The 18,901-nt window shown below is 38.9% G+C and overlaps 1 protein-coding gene across 6 annotated transcripts in view; it reads right to left on the bottom strand.

The window, feature by feature from the left end:
• CCDC141 (coiled-coil domain containing 141) overlaps positions 1–18,901 on the bottom strand; it is a 219,180-nt gene that overhangs the window by 83,449 nt on the left and 116,830 nt on the right. For all 6 annotated transcript variants that reach the window (XR_009520139.1, XR_009520140.1, XM_060016516.1 and 3 more), the window contains exon 10: positions 1,851–2,023. Coding sequence is in view for 4 of the 6 variants with exons in the window: in XM_060016516.1 (XP_059872499.1) it covers positions 1,851–2,023 (173 nt within the window). In the remaining 2 variants the exon portion in view is untranslated. The remainder of the gene's footprint in view (positions 1–1,850; positions 2,024–18,901) is intronic.

Genomic DNA, 18,901 nt, shown 5'->3' with positions numbered 1-18,901 from the left:
TCTGGGGCAGCGTGTCAGTGACAGATCTTCAGATCTGGGGAGGGGTCTCTGGCTGCTTCCTGATCCACCCACGCATGAAAGGAAACTGTCTAAGGTCAGGGAAAGTACCACAAGTAAAGAGTGGCCTGAACAGAGAAATAGTATGTATCTGTGCTTTGAGACCTACTTACTAAACTGACATGAGACCAATTACAACTGGAGACCTCACCACTTAATCCATCATCACATGACTCAGATCAATGTCAAACAGGTACACTGAGTCCAGGCACAACAAGTCCAGGCACCCCATAGGATATCTTCTGCCTGGTCCAAGATTCTTATACATTCTAGAAGACTGGGCCTGTAGCAGGGGAGGGAAGAAAGGAGCTCTCATACCCATAGGGGCCAGACATGAGCACACTGGTTCTCCTAGAGCCCAGTGGACACACCATTACCTGATGCATGACATGGAGCCAAAGTAGGGAAGCTTAGTAACTACAGCTACTGTTAGTTTTCCAAAGGTGAGAATTATTTGCCCTTTTCATAGCCTCAGCTTTTTAGCTCCTGCTGGAATATCTTGGATTATTTCTGATCTTGACTTTGCATGGTCCCAAAGCCCTGGTTAAATGTATCTGTCTGGACTCAGATTATCTTCTGAAAAGAAAATTCCCTAAACCCAAATTTACCAAATCAACACTTGTAAGCATGTCTAAAATAGAGCAGAATGAGGGTTTAAACAGAAATAAAATAATTTTTACCACATTTGACCTATTTCATTTTTCCTCAAATTGAATGTCTTTGAGTTTCAAGGGGATTGTGGATATGGAAGATAAAAACAGGGCTTACCCCATTTGCAGAATTTTTTTTGTCTCTGTCAAAACATAAGCCCTGCCATCATTTCTTCCTAGTCAGTATCTGTTCCATCATCTGCTCTTTCTGTCATCTCCATTTTGTCTTCCAATCCCTATTCTTGATCATACGTTCTCACTGCATTCTCTTTCTGCTTCTCAAGGTCCTTCTCTCTCCTCATTCCCACCAATCTCTAAGATATACCAGAGTATATCACACTGATATACTCACTGAATGTGCTCATAAAAACAACCCACCCTAGCACACTGGTTAAGAGCAGGTGGTCTAGGATGCACTAGACCATTAATCTGGATCCACGCACTTGAATTCAAATTCTGGCTCTGCCACTAACTAATCAGCTGCATGACCTTTTGCAAGTCACTTAACTCTCTGTGTCTCAGTTGCTTGTAAAAAGAGAACATTAATAGTATATTCTATGCCTTGTAGAGTTGCTGTGAGGATTAATGGGATAATGCTTCTAAAGCTGTTGAGACAGTGCCAGGCATGTGGTGGGCTCTCCATTTTTAAAAATGTAATTATTATTAATTAATAATAATGTCATCTTTTACTTAGGGTTTTGCTTGGTGAGCCATCAAGCTCATAAATGAAAGGGAATTCTAGAACTTTATTTTTTCCAGAAAGCAACAAAGGGACAGAGTAGACTCAAGGCTTACGAATTAAAAGGGAGGAAGAAATCCCATGGAGATGCTAGGATATAAAAAGTATACAGAAGGAAAGTTCTGTCTCTTCTTTTGTTCTTTCCCTCCTCGCTCCTCAGAAACTCATAGAAAGAAAGCTTTAGCATCTTCAGGTCCTAAGGTCAGAATATAGCCTCACTTCTGGATGAGCAATGCTGTGTTCAGAATTACTGTTGACCAAAATTCAATAGATACTTTTAAGCCATGTCATAATGCAGTAAAACATCAGAAGTAGGGACAAAAAATCATGCAACTTATTTTTTAACAGACTGTGGAAACTGTGAAAAAGCTTGTCACACTGAGGAAGAAATAGACTTCACTTACCTGCAGGAGGCTAGTTGGTTTATTAAGGCTTGTCCCTCCTGCAAAGCATCAGCTGTGCAGTCTTTAATTTCTCTGTGTAATTCCTCATGCCTCGCTGCCAAGACAGGCAGAGTTAAACCCTCTGATTTAAGGAGCTTAAGGTAAGCTTCAACTCTTCCAAGTACATCAAATGCCTGCCAAAGAAAACATACTTTCATTTTCTGCTCATCTAGTTTAAAGTCTACATCAATGTGCACACAAAATACTAGAGATTAAACCAGCCTGTTCAATTTATTGGTTTGCTCATAACCAAAAACAACAATCTGAGTCTTAGAAAATAGCTGTGTAGCTTTAAGGCTCCGTTTAGGGAAACTGATCGTAGTTTAGTTCAGCACAGATAAATGTCAACCCCATAAAATTACCAAAATGGTTTACATTGAGAATGTACCTATACAACACAGTTATAACTATATAAAATTTGGAGAGCCAGGTTTATTTTTTGCACATTCTGTACTGGATACAACTAACGGATGAGATGTTTTAAAAATATTATGCAGACTTTCATAACCTGAACATCTCTGTAATCTTCTTTTAAAAAAATTCCCAATAAATTGCACTTTGAACCTGAGACACCATGGGGAAGTATTCAAAAAATTTTGGGACTTTTGTCCCTTGCCTTTCTGAGTAAAAGATCTTCTGCCTGCTCCATCCAAGGCATCCATCTGTCTATAGAGAAGATTGGAATTTGGTTCTGAAACAGTGCAGAGACTAAGACCAAGGTAATATTTAGCTTCTGACATGTAAAACAGGATTATGCGGGAAGAAACATCACCTTGCAAACCAAGATACTGTCTTGAGAGAAGATTTTTGAATTTCTTTATTTTCTTCCTTTATTAGCAGATCAACAACCAGGTATGGGGGATTAAGCTTATAGAATGAACACAGTAGAGGCCTAGTTGGCATTAAGAAGGGGGAATATATGATATAAAAGCAGTAAAAGAAGACTGTGGCAATATGAGGAAAAGAGAGATCAGAGTGCCATGGTCTTCATAGGTCTCTGATAGCCCACCTGTGAACTTCGGCCTGGAGAGCAGGAGATGAGTTAGGTAAGTTGAAGAGAAGATGAACAGCAAGGGAGCTCTTGCCACGTTGCCCTCTGGCTGTACTGGAAGAAGTCACCTTACAGGGTGTTCCACACCACTCTGAAGAACAGTCCTATCCCAGGAAGCTTGACTGGGCCACCGTCAGCAGGGGCGTGAAGCCTAGCCTTCCTGGGTTGTTACAGTGGAAGCCAGTGAGCTCATCAGGGGGCCACCAGGTGAACTAGGAAGACCCCACAATGAGAGCAATGGTCTCGTGAGTCGACTACCACTGAGAACTGAGAGAGACCAGAGAGGGGAGCAAGGCTGGGTTGATGCTGAGGGAACACAGTTTAAGCCAAATGTAGAGGTTACAGCCATGGACCTGTGTAACAGCACCCATACCTCTGCACCTGGCCACCTTTGAAGGGAGTGAGTTGTTTTTTGTTTTTTTTTTAACTTCATTGAAGTATAGTTGATTTACAATGTTGTGTCAATTTCTGCTGTTCAGCAAAGTGATTCAATTATATATATATATACGGTTTATCACAGGATATTGAATATAGTTCCCTGTGTATATAGTAAGAACTTGTTTATCCATGCTATATACAATAGTTTGCATCTGCTAATCCCAAACTGCCAGTCCTTCCCTCCTCCACCTCCCTTGCCCCTTGGTAACCACAAGTCTATTCTCTATGTCTTTGAGTCTGTTTCTGTCTCATAGATAAGTTCGTTTGTGTCGTATTTTACATTCCACATATCAGTGATATCATATGATATTTGTCTTTTTCTTACTTACTTCACTTAGTATGATAATCTCTAAGTCTATCCACATTGTTGTAAATGGCATTATTTCATTCTTTTTTATGGCTGAGTAATATTCCATTGTATATCTGTGCCACATCTTCTTTATCCATTCATCTGTCAATGGATATTTAGGTTGTTTCCATGACCTGGCTATTGTAAATAGTGCTGCTATGAACATTGGGGTGCATGTATCTTTTCAAATTATAGTTTTGTCTGGATATATGCCCAGGAGTGAGATTGCTGCATCAGATGGCAACTCTATTTTTAGTTTTTTAAGGAACCTCCATACTGTTCTCCATAGTGGCTGTACCAATTTACATTCCCACCAACATTAGGAGGGTTCCCTTTTCTCCACACCAAAGGGAGTGAGTTTTAATGGCAGAATTGGAACTGGACAAGATTTGAATTTACAAATGAAATCTTTCAGATACTGTCATGTGACTTATATGTTGAGATTCTGTTTTCCCACCCATGTCCTCATGTCTTCTGAATCTGCATTTACTGAGAGTGTATAAAGCAAATTCATTCCCATTTATTTAGTAGATAGGAAATAATACAAATAATCACTACAGTTTAATGAGAACTATGTGCTTCTTCTCTACTTCGTGTTTCACAATTACTTTTCATTTTGTCAACAAATATTCCTGATCGTCTGCTGAGTTCCAGGCATATTGTTCTTAAGAGCCATGGGAGGCAGCAAGAAATTATCCCCTTATATGACTGAGGAAACTGTGTCTCAGAGAAGTTAAATAAATTTCACCAAGTCATACCTGTGCTAAGGGACAGATTTGGTATTTGTACTCAATCTGTCTGGCCCTGAGGGCTCTGCTCTTAAATCCTGGGATATGGTGCTATGTAGCAAAGGATTTCTATGGCAGGTTTATGAGAGAGGGGCATTTCCAAGAAGACCGTTAATCTTAGGTGGAAAAGGTAGGATTTAAAAACTTACGTTTTGTAAACAGTGTCTACTTTTCCTTCTTACAGGTGAGAAAGGATACAGAGAAAGATTGAGCTATTTCTCTTAGGTTTATAGGACTGTAAAAGAAAGATAGCTTTATTAAAGAAACTTTGAACCTGAAGAACTCTTCCTTATCTGATCCTTTTTCTTTCCTGCAGTTGGCAACAGAGCCAAATGTCTCAAGATGCTGATGTTAGAAAAGATGATTTGAATTGCTTCCTGGATCTTTCCATAACACACTGAAACACCACTAGGCAATAACCACTGTTTCTGGAATTTTGTTTTATATTTTTAATTTTATTGCTTATTTTGAATAAATTGGAGTCCTTGTTAATCAAGGGTTAGTTTTAAAGCCAGTGCCTAAAGCAAAAATCTGGTGTAGTCAAAATAATCATGAACTCCCTTAAGTCATGCTTAAAGTTTAATATATGCTTATAGTAATACATACTCACACCTAGGACTGAGAGCCACTGAGCTAGGATAAAGGAAGAAATAAGGATAAATCTATACTTAGATGTCAGGACACTCACTTCACTCTTCCTTTAAGATAATTCTCAAGTTCTTACTGTGAATGGGGAAGGGATACAGATTTCAAAAGTGCTTTGTCTTGCCTGTAAGTTTAAGTCCATTCTATATTAATATTAAGCCATTATAACCTTAGTAAATATCATATTTATTGTTGAGAATTAAAGAAGGAAAACATATGAAAGTAACAAGGGCACGATGGTGGAAATGTAGTAAGTACTCAGAAAATATTTGCTGGTTCTTACTCTAAATCTTGATTGATCAGACACATCTTTGAAAAATCACTGAGAAGAGCATGGCCACCTGCTGCCTGTCACTCATCCTACATGGCTTTTTCTCCTTGTGTCCCCACTGAACAGCTGCTACTCTCAGATCCTTGGTCACTGGTCTCATCTTCATAGGAGTCAGATTCTAAAGCCACTTGTACATTAAACGCATGTGTGATGTGACTCCACCCTATTCCTGAAGGTTGTCATAAAAGTATCATTTCCTAATGGCACAGAAATAAATTGAAGAGCTAAACATTCACTAGAAGGAGGAGGTGGTAGATCAAGGACCAGTATAACCCATAACTTAGAATTAAAATAGCCAGATTTTCTTCCAGAGCTTTTTCTCAGAAATATCAAAGTGTCAGGAAAGTATTTATGAATTCCTCTTCGTGTCACACTTAAGAGAACTATAGCAGTAGAAAGGAGGTGAGCGATTTCTTTCCTTCATTAGCTCAACGAATATATTTACAAAGATCTACTATAGGTAAGATGGGCTGGATGCTGTAAGAGAGCTGATTCCTTACCCTTAATCCTAACTTAACCCTAATGGGAATAATCTACAGACACAGATATAGTTAAATTTCTTAATTTTAAGAGGAGACCTCTTTCAAGAGTCTACTGTCTGTGATTGTCTGAATCATATGCAAAGCTTGTTTCTCTTATTCCCACATAGAAAATGATCTAAGTATCATTGTTCTCACTTAATCTACCCCCAGAATAGAAATGACTGCTTGTGTATTTACCAGATCCGTAAGGAACCTGATATACTGGATCCGGCCTGGAAAGAGTCTCTTTGTTGCACACATGGTACAGAACAGGTTATTTCCAGCAAGAACGCTGTGGCCTCCGCATCAACGCCTTTGGAATTCATAGTTTACATTTAGGTTTTTGTCCCCCTCTTTCTTCAAACCTTGTGTGAAGGTCAAATAGAGGTTTTACGAGTGGACTGGAATAAACAAGGATACAGGCACAAGGATAATAGTCTCTCCCTCTGGGTTCTAGCTCTTCTTGACCATTTTACATGGCACCACTCAGTTCTCAAGCAGACGAGGAGGAGATGAATCAGCTCTTTTGGCCCTGGCTTGGGAAAGAGTAAGGAGTTGCTTAGGTTTTGTGTTCTAAGATGCTAATAAATATCTTTCCTTTTTCCCTTGTGAAGCACAGGATCCCAAGCAGGTTGCACCACATGACACAGAGATGATACCAAGACTTGGCACATTTGATTCCTTTAAAAACATCTATGAGATTAATATGTTTAGCAGGAACCATGAATCATGCAGCATAATTCTTATATCATGCTGTTTCACAAAGATGTTTAATAAGTAATATTGTTTACTTCCTGACTAATTTGAAGAGAATCAACATTAAAAGAAAGAAAACAAAACCCACTGTAGAACCCTGAACATTTCCTTTCACGAATCCCAAGGCTGGAGAATGAGTTTGCTCAGAACCTTTATAATTACCAAGGATGCAAAACTTAACTCAGCTTCTAATTAGAGCACTGAACTCCACTATCTGCAGAGATTCAATTTTCCTCTGGGTTTAGTTTTTTAAAAGACCCAGAGCTTCAGTGTCTTTTCCTAAACATTACCTGAGATAACTTCTGGTGGCTCCCAGTTTGGCAAGCTGATTCCTAATTCAGGTCCTGTCCAAGATTTCAAATGCCATGAAGACGGGGGCAACAGGGTGATGTAATTTTCAGCTCCTCATACTTGCTGCCTCCTACTACTGCTCTGGCTTATTCCTTGCCTCTTCAAAGTTGTTGCATCTGGTCCCCAGAACTCCCTCCGTGTTACAAGTGTTACAAGGTCGATCGGTGATGTTACTGAGAGGTGTTTAAAATCACAAGTACCTAAAGCAGGGTTTTACCTCACAATTTGAAAAGCTAAAAAAAACACTGGACAAGAAGGCGTTTGGGATTGAAAGTGGAATGTATCTGAAGCCTTTGATTAACAAGGAATCAGAGGAACTTTATATATTGACCATTTCTTACTTTTTCTGAGATGAGTCCGTCTTAGAGATATATAAACTAGACCCATAAGTAGAACTTTAGCCAGCTAGTCACTTTATAATTTCTGGTTTTCTTTTACGTAAATTGACCCAAATGGTTTTAGGATGATCTTGGGAATATTAACATGGAATATGTCCATTTGCAATGTGCAAAGCACTTTTTTTTTCATTTATTCAACAAACGTTTATTGAAATCTATGGAGCAGGTATGAAAATGAACAAAAGCACTGAGGTCATGTTAGAGTGGCGAGTGCAGTATTAAATGCATATATAATGACAAATGATGGCTAGCACGTAGGAGTGCTTGGCTGTTCTATGCACTAGTCATGTATTAACTCATTTAGATAAAGCAAGGACTCTGTGAGGTACATATAATTGTTATTTCTATCTTACAGATTAGAAAGCCAGATGCACAGGAAAGTTAAGTAACTGCCCAAGGTCACAGAGCTAATAAATGTCTGAGACCAGATTCATACCTAGGCAGCCTGGCTCCAAAATCCATTATATTATGTTACAAAAGTGTCATCCTAGCAAATGTTTCTATATATTCACTTAATACTCCACAATTCCATTTATTTATTTACACTCCAATTCTCCCCTGCAAGATTGTGTACATTTATCACTGATTTTAAGAACTTTCATTACTTTCATTACTAAATGTTCCCTGAAGTAGAATTGTTAGACCATTTTATTTATTTTTATTTTTTTTCCGGTTGGGTGATACAGTTGATTGAAAGGCAAACTCACTTTCTCCAGGAGTTCACTTACACGGAGCTAGCTCCTTAAGAATATCTCTTCCCCATGACAAACCAAGGCAATCAAACCATACCCCAAAGCAGAAACCCAACAGAATAAGGCTATCGGCATTGTCAGATAACACTCAGAAGCAGGAAAAAAAATTATAAAGCTATATGATGACTGTATCTTCAGCACTGCATTTGGCCACATACTTGTTTATTAAATATTTTTTTTCTTTTTAAACTAGCTAAAGAAAATACTCTCGAGCAGGGTTAGTTCTTAAAGCAACAAACAGAAAAAAATACGTATGTGTATATAGTAAAATCAAAGAAGGACAGCACGTCAGAGCTGGCGAGGACCTTGAGCCAGCTCAAGGCCAGTGGCAGATGACGTCCTCATCAACGTCACCTGCCACTCCGAGCGCAGGACTCTCAAGGTCACCCCATCAAGGTGTTAGACCATTTTAGAAAAGAGTAAACTCAGGCTCAAAATGTAAATTGATTCGTCACATAGCCAATCATTTATTCATTCATTCAACAAAATGTTTTGAACACTCGGTGTCATAAAGATGATTAAGACAATCTCTCTCTAAGGACCACAGAGAAATACTATGGGAATAATAAGAAATAAGCAATGAATGCTGCCTGAAGACCTCTCAGAGGAGGTGATACGGGTGATGACAAGTCTCTTTCTACATCACTACCCTCCTTCTCAGATATGACATGGAGAATGAACTTGAAATTTGTGTTCCTGTGTATTAAAGTAATTAATCTCTTCTCTTTCAAAATGATCTAATCCCAACTACCTTGGATCAATATAATCTCTTATGAACAATATAATGTAGTTAGTTGGCCTTGAAACTCCACAGTTTCTAATATTCCACTGCTTTAACTCAATAATTCAAATAATAATTGAGCATCTACTACCTGGAAGACACTGTTCTAGGTGTTCTGGGGAACACAAAGTAAAATTGACATGTTACTTACCCTGAAGGAATTTTAATTTAGCAAAGGGAAGTAAATCTACCCAGAAATATCTGTAATACAAGGAAGAATATACTTACTGCCAATGGAGGGAGCAACAGACTGAAATTATGCATAGAAGGGAAACAAATTAATACATTCATACCTTAGAATTCAGTTGATAGCTTTATTGTGAAAGATACTCATGAGTGAGTGACAACAAAACTGTTTGTCTTGATGATAAGACTATTAAATGTAGACTGAGTTGTGGGCTTTCACGAGAAATGTAAGATGTTAAAGGTATTCCTTGATTTTGACATTTTTTCTATTTTAGATAGATATTTAATAATTGTATGTTAATAGTTTAGCCATCTTTATCAAATGTTTACTGTGGTTTAAATAGCCTGTCCCTCGAAGTGAGAGTGTGGCATCGACATATATACATTACCAAATGTAAAACAGATAGCTAGTGGGAAGCAGCTGCATAGCACAGGGAGATCAGCTTGGTGCTTTGTGATCACCTAGAGGGGCAGGATAGGGAGGGTGGGAGGGAGATGCAAGAGGGAGGAAATATGGGGATATATGTACACATATAGCTGATTCACTTTGTTATACAGCAGAAACTAACACAACATTGTAAAGCAATTATACTCCAAAAAAGATGTTAATAAATAAATAGCCTGTCCTTGAGCTCGAAAACCATGAGTTTTAAAACCATCCTCAGAGGGATCACAGAAGCAGATTAAATTAAGATATCATCTGCGTCTACAGGAGGAGGTTTGCCTCTTGATGATTTTTGCAAGACCTTAAGATCTCTGCATATTTAAGGACAGGTTTAGCATAAGATAGAAACTTCCTAGCATGTTATTCAAGACCGTTCCTGACCCCTTGCCTCTTCTACCACTTTTTGCCTCTCATCACTCCCAGCTTATACCCTACACTCCTGGCAAAATAAATTACCTGAGGTTCCCCAAACAACATTGTACCATGTAGCCTTCCCCTAATTCCTTCTTGCCCAGTCTTCCAAATTTAGCTCACTGGTCCCTCCTCTAAGAGAAGCCTTGCTTGACACTTTCCCTGGGTAAGGTTAAGGATCTTTTCTGTGTTCCCTAATGCTCTAGGCTTACTCCATCATGGCTTTTCCCACAGCACACAACACTTCTGTTTCCTTGTCTCTCCTCTAAACAAGGTTGATGGGGTCTTAAAGGCAAGGATTGTATCTTTCACTGCTTTAGCTCAAGTACCCATATGACGCATGACAACATACTAGCTGAAGGCAAAGGTGGAAGAAGGGAGGGAATAAAAGCAAGTTGCTTTTCTAAGAGAAACGGAAGTTGTTCTGGAAGTGAGAAATTGGAGACAGGCTGCTTAAGAGTTATGAAACTGAAAGTAATTATACTTTCCTTGATGTCTAGTGACAATTAGCTTAATTTCTTGAATTCATTTCTGTCACTTCAAATTCCTTCTGGATAATATTTTTTGGATCTTCTACTTGGACAGGTTTCTTCTTTCAATCTGTAGTACAACTGGTCCATTTTAGTTAATTGTTTCTCACATCTTGGCTAAAATGTATCTATTTTGAAAAAGGTAGAATAGTGTGTATATAAATTTTTTAAAATGTATCAAACTCAGTGCTTAATTATTTTGTTTTTGTCTGAAACAATAATGTTGCTGTAGGCATTACTGTTTTGTAACCCTGTAAATATCTTAAAAAAGCAACATCATCTTTTTAAAAGACATCAACTTTTCAGCAGTGATGGCAGAAGCAGTAGAAGCCATAACAATTATTATATTTCAAAGTGCTTCTGTTATGTTCCTCTGGCTGACCCAACTTTTGCTTCACCTGTGCTTTAAGGCTGATCACCCAAGAACCAGACCATGTAGTTTTGACCTCGGTCTCCCCTGCTTGCTTTCCCCAATGGAATTATATGGCTGGGAATGGAAAGCATGGGAATGAAACTTTGTGACCCATCAGTCATGTTTTACAGCTTAAGGTTCAATCATCGTTGTCATACAAATACAGGCTCATACTGTTCTTCTCTTGAAATATATATATATATTTATCTCTGATTCAAACCACATTCCCTAAACAATGATAAATAGATTTTGGGTGATCAATACATATTAACCACAGCTTCATTTTTGTGAACATGCTAGAAATATAATAAATGAGATCATCTATAATCATGAAAGATGAAAATTTGAGGGGATCAAGACGAGTTACGATAACAGGTGCTATGTTCACATTTCATGCATGTCCTCATAACTCTTAGCAACATCTGGTAACCAGAGAAACTCTTCTCCAATCAGCTATCATCCAGTGTTGACAATCAACCCGTACTTGTATTTGTGGCTAAGTGATTTAGCAAATAGGTTCACGGAACGCAGCAGATAACTCTAAAATGAAAAGGGAATATATCGGGTTCTTTGAGTTACATGGCTCAATCTCCACTTGAATCTGGTTTATGAAAAGCATCAGCAGCATTCAGTAAAGTTTCAGGAAACAAAATTAATACAGATAAATCTGTTGCTTTTCTATACACTAATAATGAACTATCAGAAAGAGAAAGCAAGAAAACAATCTCATTTAAAATCACATCAAAAAGAATAAAATACCTAGGAATAAACTTAACCAAGGAGGTGAAAGACCTATACTCTGAAAACTACGAAACACTGATAAAGGAAATTGAAGATGCTACAAAGAAATGGAAAGACATTCCATTTTCTTGGATTGGAGGAATTAATATTATTAAAATGTCTATACTACCCAAGGCAATCTACAGATTTAATGTAATCAATATGACATTCTTCACAGAACTAGAACAAATAATCCTAAAATTTATACGAAACCACAAAAGACCCTGAATTGCCAAAGAAATCTTGAGAAAAAAGAACAAAGCTGGAAATATCATGCTCCCTGATTCGGACTACATGTTACAAAGCTGCGTAATCAAAACAGCATGATACTAGCACAAAAACAGATACATAGATCAATGGAACAGAATAGAAAGCCCAGAAATAAACCCACACACCGATGGTCAATTAATCTACAACAATGGAGACAAGAATATACAGTGGATAAAAGACAGTCTCTTTAATAAGTGGTGCTGGGAAAACTAAACAGCTGCATGCAAAAGAATGAGATTAGAACATTTCCTCACACCATATACAAAAATAAAATCAAAATGGATTAAAGACCTAAATGTATGACCTGAAATCATAAAACTCCTGGAAGAGAACATAGGCAGAACACTCTTTGACATAAATCATAGCAATAATGTTTTGGATCTGTCTCCAAAGGCAAAGGAAACAAAAGCAAAAAAAAAAAAAAAAAAAAAAAAACAACCAAATTGGGACCTAATTAAACTTAAAAACTTTTACACAGAAAAGGAAACCATCAACAATAGAAAAAGGCAACTTACTGAATTTGGAAACGATATGATCGATATGAGATTCACATCCAAAATACATAAACAGCTGATATAATTCAATATCAAAATAATCTGATAATAAATGGGCAGAAGACCTGAATATACATTTTTCCAAAGAAGACATACAGATGGCCAACAGGCACATGAAAAGATGCTCAACATCCCTAATCATCAGAGAAATGCAAATCAAAACTACAATGAGATATCACCTCAAACCTGTTCAAATGGCCATCATCAAAAAGGCCACAAATAACAAAAGTTGGTGAGGATGTGGAGAAAAGGGAACTCCTGTGCACTGTTTGTGGGAATGTAAACTGGTGCAGCCACTATGGAAAACAGTATGGAGGGTTCCTCAAAAAACTAAAAATAGAAGATGGCAGAAGAGTAAGACGCGGAGATCACCTGCCTCCCCACAGATACATCAGAAATACATCTATACGTGGAACAGCTCCTACAGAACACCTACTGAACGCTGGCAGAAGACCTCAGACCTCCCAAAAGGCAAGAAACTCCCCCATGTACCTGGGTAGGGCAAAAGAAAAAAGGAATAAACAGAGACAAAAGAATAGGGATGGGACCTGCACCAGTGGGAGGGAGCTGTGAAGGAGGAAAGGTTTCCACACACTAGGAAGCCCCTTCGCGGGCGGAGACTGCGGGTAGCGTAGGGGGAAAGCTTCGGAGCCGTGGAGGAGAGCACAGCAACAGGGGTGCGGACGGCAAAGCAGAGAGACTCCCACACAGAGGATCAGGGCCGACCGGCACTCACCAGCCCGAGAGGCTTGTCTGCTCCCCCACCGGGGCGGGCGGGGCTGGGAGCTGAGGCTCGGGCTTTGGTCGGAGCGCAGAGAGAGGACTGGGGTTGGCGGCGTGAACACAGCCTGCAGGGGGTTAGTGCACCACGGCTAGCCGGGACGGAGTCCGGGGAAAAGTCTGGACCTGCCGAAGAGGCAAGAGAGTTTTTCTTCCCTCCTTGTTTCCTGGTGCGCGAGGAGAGGGGATTAAGACCGCTGCTTAAAGGAGCTCCAGAGACGGATGCGAGAGCCGCGGGTAACAGCGTGGACCCCAGAGACGGGCATGAGACGCTAAGGCTGCTGCTGCCGCCACCAAGAAGCCTGTGTGCAAGCACAGGTCACTATCCACACCCCACTTCCGGGGAGCCTGTGCAGCCAGCCACTGCCAGGGTCCCGGGATCCAGGGACAACTTCCCCGGGAGAACGCACGGCGCGCCTCAGGCTGGTACAACGTCATAACCGGCTTCTGTCACCGCAGGCCCACCCCGCACTCCATGACCCTCCCTCCCGCCCCTGCCTGAGTGAGCCAGAGCCCCCGAATCAGCGGCTCCTTTAACCCCGTCCTGTCTGAGCGAAGAACAGACGCCCTCCGGTGACCTACATGCAGAGGTGGGGCCAAATCCAAAGCTGAACCCCGGAAGCTGTGCAAACAAAGAAGAGAAAGAGAAATCTCTCCCAGCAGCCTCAGGAGCAGCGGATTAAATCTCCACAATGAATTTGATATACCCTGCATCTGTGAAATACATGAATAGACAGGAATCACCCAAATTGAGGAGGTGGACTTTGAGAGCAAGATTTATGATTTCTTCCCCTTTTCCTCTTTTTGTGAGTGTGTATGTGTATGCTTCTGTGTGAGATTTTGTCTGTATAGCTTTGCTTTCACCATTTGTCCTAGGGTTCTATCCATCCGTTTTTTTGTTTGTTTTTTTACTTAAAAAAATTTTTTTTCTTAATAATTATTTTATTTTAATAACTTTATTTTCTCTTTATTTTATTTCATCCTCTTTCTACTTTTTCTCCCTTTTATTCTGAGCCGTGTGGATGAAAGGCTCTTGGTGCTGCAGCCAGGAGTCAGTGCTGTGCCTCTGAGGTGGGAGAGCCAACTTCAGGACACTGGTCCACAAGAGACCTCCCAGCTCCACGTAATATCAAACGGCAAAAATCTCCCAGAGATCTCCATCTCAACACCAACACCCAGCTTCACTCAACGACCAGCAAGCTACAGTGTTAGACACCCTATGCCAAACAAAGAGCAAGACAGGAACACAACCCCACCCATTAGCAGAGAGGCTGCCTAAAATCATAATAAGTCCACAGACACCCCAAAACACACCACCAGACGTGGACCTGCCCACCAGAAAGACAAGATCCAGCCTCATCCACCAGAACACAGGCACTAGTCCCCTCCACCAGGAAGCCTACACAACCCACTGAACCAACTTTAGACACTGGGGACACACACCAAAAACAATGGGAACTACGAACCTGCAGCCTGCAAAAAGGAGACCCCAAACACAGTAAGATAAACAAAATGAGAAGACAGAAAAACACACAGCAGATGAAGGAGCAAGATAAAAACCCACCAGACCTAACAAATGAAGAGGAGATAGGCAGTCCACCTGAAAAAGAATTCAGAATAATGATAGTAAAGATGATCCAAAATCTTGGAAATAGAATAGAGAAAATACAAGAAACATTTAACAAGGACCTAGAAGAACTAAAGATGAAACAAGCAATGATGAACAACACAATAAATGAAACAAAAAATACTCTAGAAGGGATCAATACCAGAATAACTGAGGCAAAAGAACAGATAAGTAACCTGGAAGATAAAGTAGTGGAAATAGCTACTGCAGAGCAGAATAAAGAAAAAAGAATGAAAAGAACTGAGGACAGTCTCAGAGACCTCTGGGACAACATTAAACGCACCACCATTTGAATTATAGGGGTTCCAGAAGAAGAAGAGAAAAAGAAAGGGACTGAGAAAATATTTGAAGAGATTATAGTTGAAAACTCCCCTAATATGGGAAAGGAAATAGTTAATCAAGTCCAGGAAGCACAGAGAGTCCCATACAGGATAAATCCAAGGAGAAACACGCCAAGACACATATTAATCAAACTGTCAGAAATTAAATACAAAGAAAACATATTAAAAGCAGCAAGGGAAAAACAACAAATAACACACAAGGGAATCCCCATAAGGTTAACAGCTGATCTTTCAGCAGAAACTCTGCAAGCCAGAAGGGGGTGGCAGGACATATTGAAAGTGTTGAAGGAGAAAAACCTGCAACCAAGATTACTCTACCCAGCAAGGATCTCATTCAGATTTGATGGAGAAATTAAAACCTTTACAGACAAGCAAAAGCTGAGAGAGTTCAGCACCACCAAACCAGCTTTAAAAGAAAAGCTAAAGGATCTTCTCTAGGCAAGAAACACAAGAGAAGGAAAAGACCTACAATAACAAACCCAAAACAATCAAGAAAATGGGAATAGGAACATACATATCGATAATTACCTTAAAAGTAAATGGATTAAATGCTCCCACCAAAAGACACAGACTGGCTGAATGGATACAAAAACAAGACCCATATATATGCTGTCTCCAAGAGATCCACTTCAGACCTAGAGACACATACAGACTGAAAGTGAGGGGATGGAAAATGATATTCCATGCAAATGGAAACCAAAAGAAAGCTGGAGTAGCAATTCTCATATCAGACAAAATAGACTTTAAAATAAAGACTATTAGAAGAGACAAAGAAGGACACTGCATAATGATCAAGGGATCGATCCAAGAAGAAGATATAACAATTGTAAATATTTATGCACCTAACATAGGAGCACCTCAATACATAAGGCAAATACTAACAGCCATAAAAGGGAAAATCTAAAGTAACACATTCATAGTAGGGGACTTTAACACCCCACTTTCACCAATGGACAGATCATCCAAAATGAAAATAAATAAGGAAACACAAGCTTTAAATGATACATTAAACAAGATGGACTTAATTGATATTTATAGGACATTCCATCCAAAAACAACAGAATACACATTTTTCTCAAGTGCTCATGGAACATTCTCCAGCATAGATCATATCTTGGGTCACAAATCAAGCCTTGGTAAATTTAAGAAAACTGAAATTGTATCAAGTATCTTTTCCAACCACTATGCTATGAGACTAGATATAAATTACAGGAAAATATCTGTAAAAAATACCAACACATGGAGGCTAAACAATACACTACTTAATAACGAAGTGATCACTGAAGAAATCAAAGAGGAAATCAAAAAATACCTAGAAACAAATGACAATGAAAACACAACGACCCAAAACCTATGGGATGCAGCTAAAGCAGTTCTAAGAGGGAAGTTTATAGCAATACAATACTACCTTAAGAAACAGGAAACATCTCAAATAAAGAACTTAAACTTGCACCTAAAGCAATTAGAGAAAGAAGAATAAAAAAACCCCAAAGTTAGCAGAAGGAAAGAAATCATAAAGATCAGATCAAAAATAAATGAAAAAGAAATGAGGGAAACAATAGCAAAGATCAATAAAACTAAAAGCTGGTTCTTTGAGAAGATAAACAAAATTAATAAACCATTAGCCAGACTCATCAAGAAAAAAAGGGAGAAGACTCAAATCGATAGAATTAGAAATGAAAAAGGAGAAGTAACAACTGACACTGCAGAAATACAAAAGATCACGAGAGATTTCTACAAGCAACTCTATGCCAATAAAATGGACAACCTGGAAGAAATGGAGAAATTCTTAGAAATGCACAACCTGCCAAGATTGAATCAGGAAGAAATAGAAAATATGAACAGACCAATCACAAGCACTGAAATTGAAACTGTGATTAAAAATCTTCCAACAAACAAAAGCCCAGGACCAGATGGCTTCACAGGCAAATTCTATCAAACATATAGAGAAGAGCTAACACCTATCCTTCTAAAACTCTTCCAAAATATAGCAGAGGGAGGAACACTCCAAAACTCATTCTATGAGGCCACCATCACCCTGATACCAAAACCAGACAAGGATGTCACAAAGAAAGGTCAATGTCACTGATGAACATACATGCAAAAATCCTCAACAAAATACTAGCAAACAGAATCCAACAGCACATTAAAAGAATCATGCACCATTATCAAGTGGGGTTTATTCCAGGAATGCAACGATTCTTCAATATACGCAAATCAATCAATGGGATACACCATATTAACAAATTGAAGGAGAAAAACCATATGGTCATCTCAGTAGATGCAGAGAAAGCTTTCGACAGAATTCAACACCCATTTATGATAAAAACCCTCCAAAAAGTAGGCATAGAGGGAAGTTACCTGAACATAATAAAGGCCATATATGACAAACCCACAGCCAACATCATCCTCAATGTTGAAAAACTGAAACCATTTCCACTAAGATGAGGAACAAGACAGGGTTGCCCACTCTCACCACTCTTATTCAACATAGTTTTGGCAGTTTTAGCCATAGCAATCAGAGAGGAAACGGAAATAAAAGGAATCCAAATCGGAAAAGAAGACATAAAGCTGTCACTGTTTGCAGATGACATGATGCTCTACATAGAGAATCCTAAAAATGCTACCAGAAAACTACTAGAGCTAATCAATGAATTTGGTAAAGTAGCAGGATACAAAATTAATGCACAGAAATCTCTGGCATTCCTATACACTAATGATGAAAAATCTGAAAGTGAAATCAAGAAAACACTCCCATTTACCATTGCAACAAAAAGAATAAAATATCTAGGAATAAACCTACTTAAGGAGATAAAAGACTTGTATGCAGAAAATTATAAGACACTAATGAAAGAAATTAAGGATGATACAAATAGATGGAGGGATATACCATGTTCTTGGATTGGAAGAATCAACATTGTGAAAATGGCTCTACTACCCAAAGCAATCTACAGATTCAATGCAATCCCTATCAAACTACCACTGGCATTTTTCACAGAACTAGAACAAAAAATTTCACAATTTGTATGGAAACACAAAAGACCCCGAATAGCCAAAGCAATCTTGAGAATGAAAAACGGAGCTGGAGGAATCAGGCTCCCTGAGTTCAGACTATACTATAAAGCTACAGTAATCAAGACAGTATGGTACTGGCACAAAAACAGAAAGATAGATCAATGGAACAGGATAGAAAGCTCAGAAATAAACCCACGCACATATGGTCAACTTATCTTTGATAAAGGAGGCAGGAATGTACAGTGGAGAAAGGACAGCCTCTTTAATAAGTGGTGCTGGGAAAACTGGACAGGTACATGTAAAAGTATGAGATTAGATCACTCCCTAACACCATACACAAAAATAAGCTCAAAATGGATTAAAGACCTAAATGTAAGGTCAGAAACTATCAAACTCTTAGAGGAAAATATAGGCAGAACACTCTATGACATAAATCACAGCAAGATCCTTTTTGACCCACCTTCTAGAGAAATGGAAATAAAAGCAAAAATAAACAAATG

The sequence above is a fragment of the Delphinus delphis genome, chromosome 7 (genome assembly GCF_949987515.2).
Source record: "Delphinus delphis chromosome 7, mDelDel1.2, whole genome shotgun sequence".
NCBI lineage: Eukaryota > Metazoa > Chordata > Mammalia > Artiodactyla > Delphinidae > Delphinus > Delphinus delphis.
Note: the sequence above shows the minus strand (reverse complement) of the source record. Positions and strands in the feature narration are given on the sequence as shown.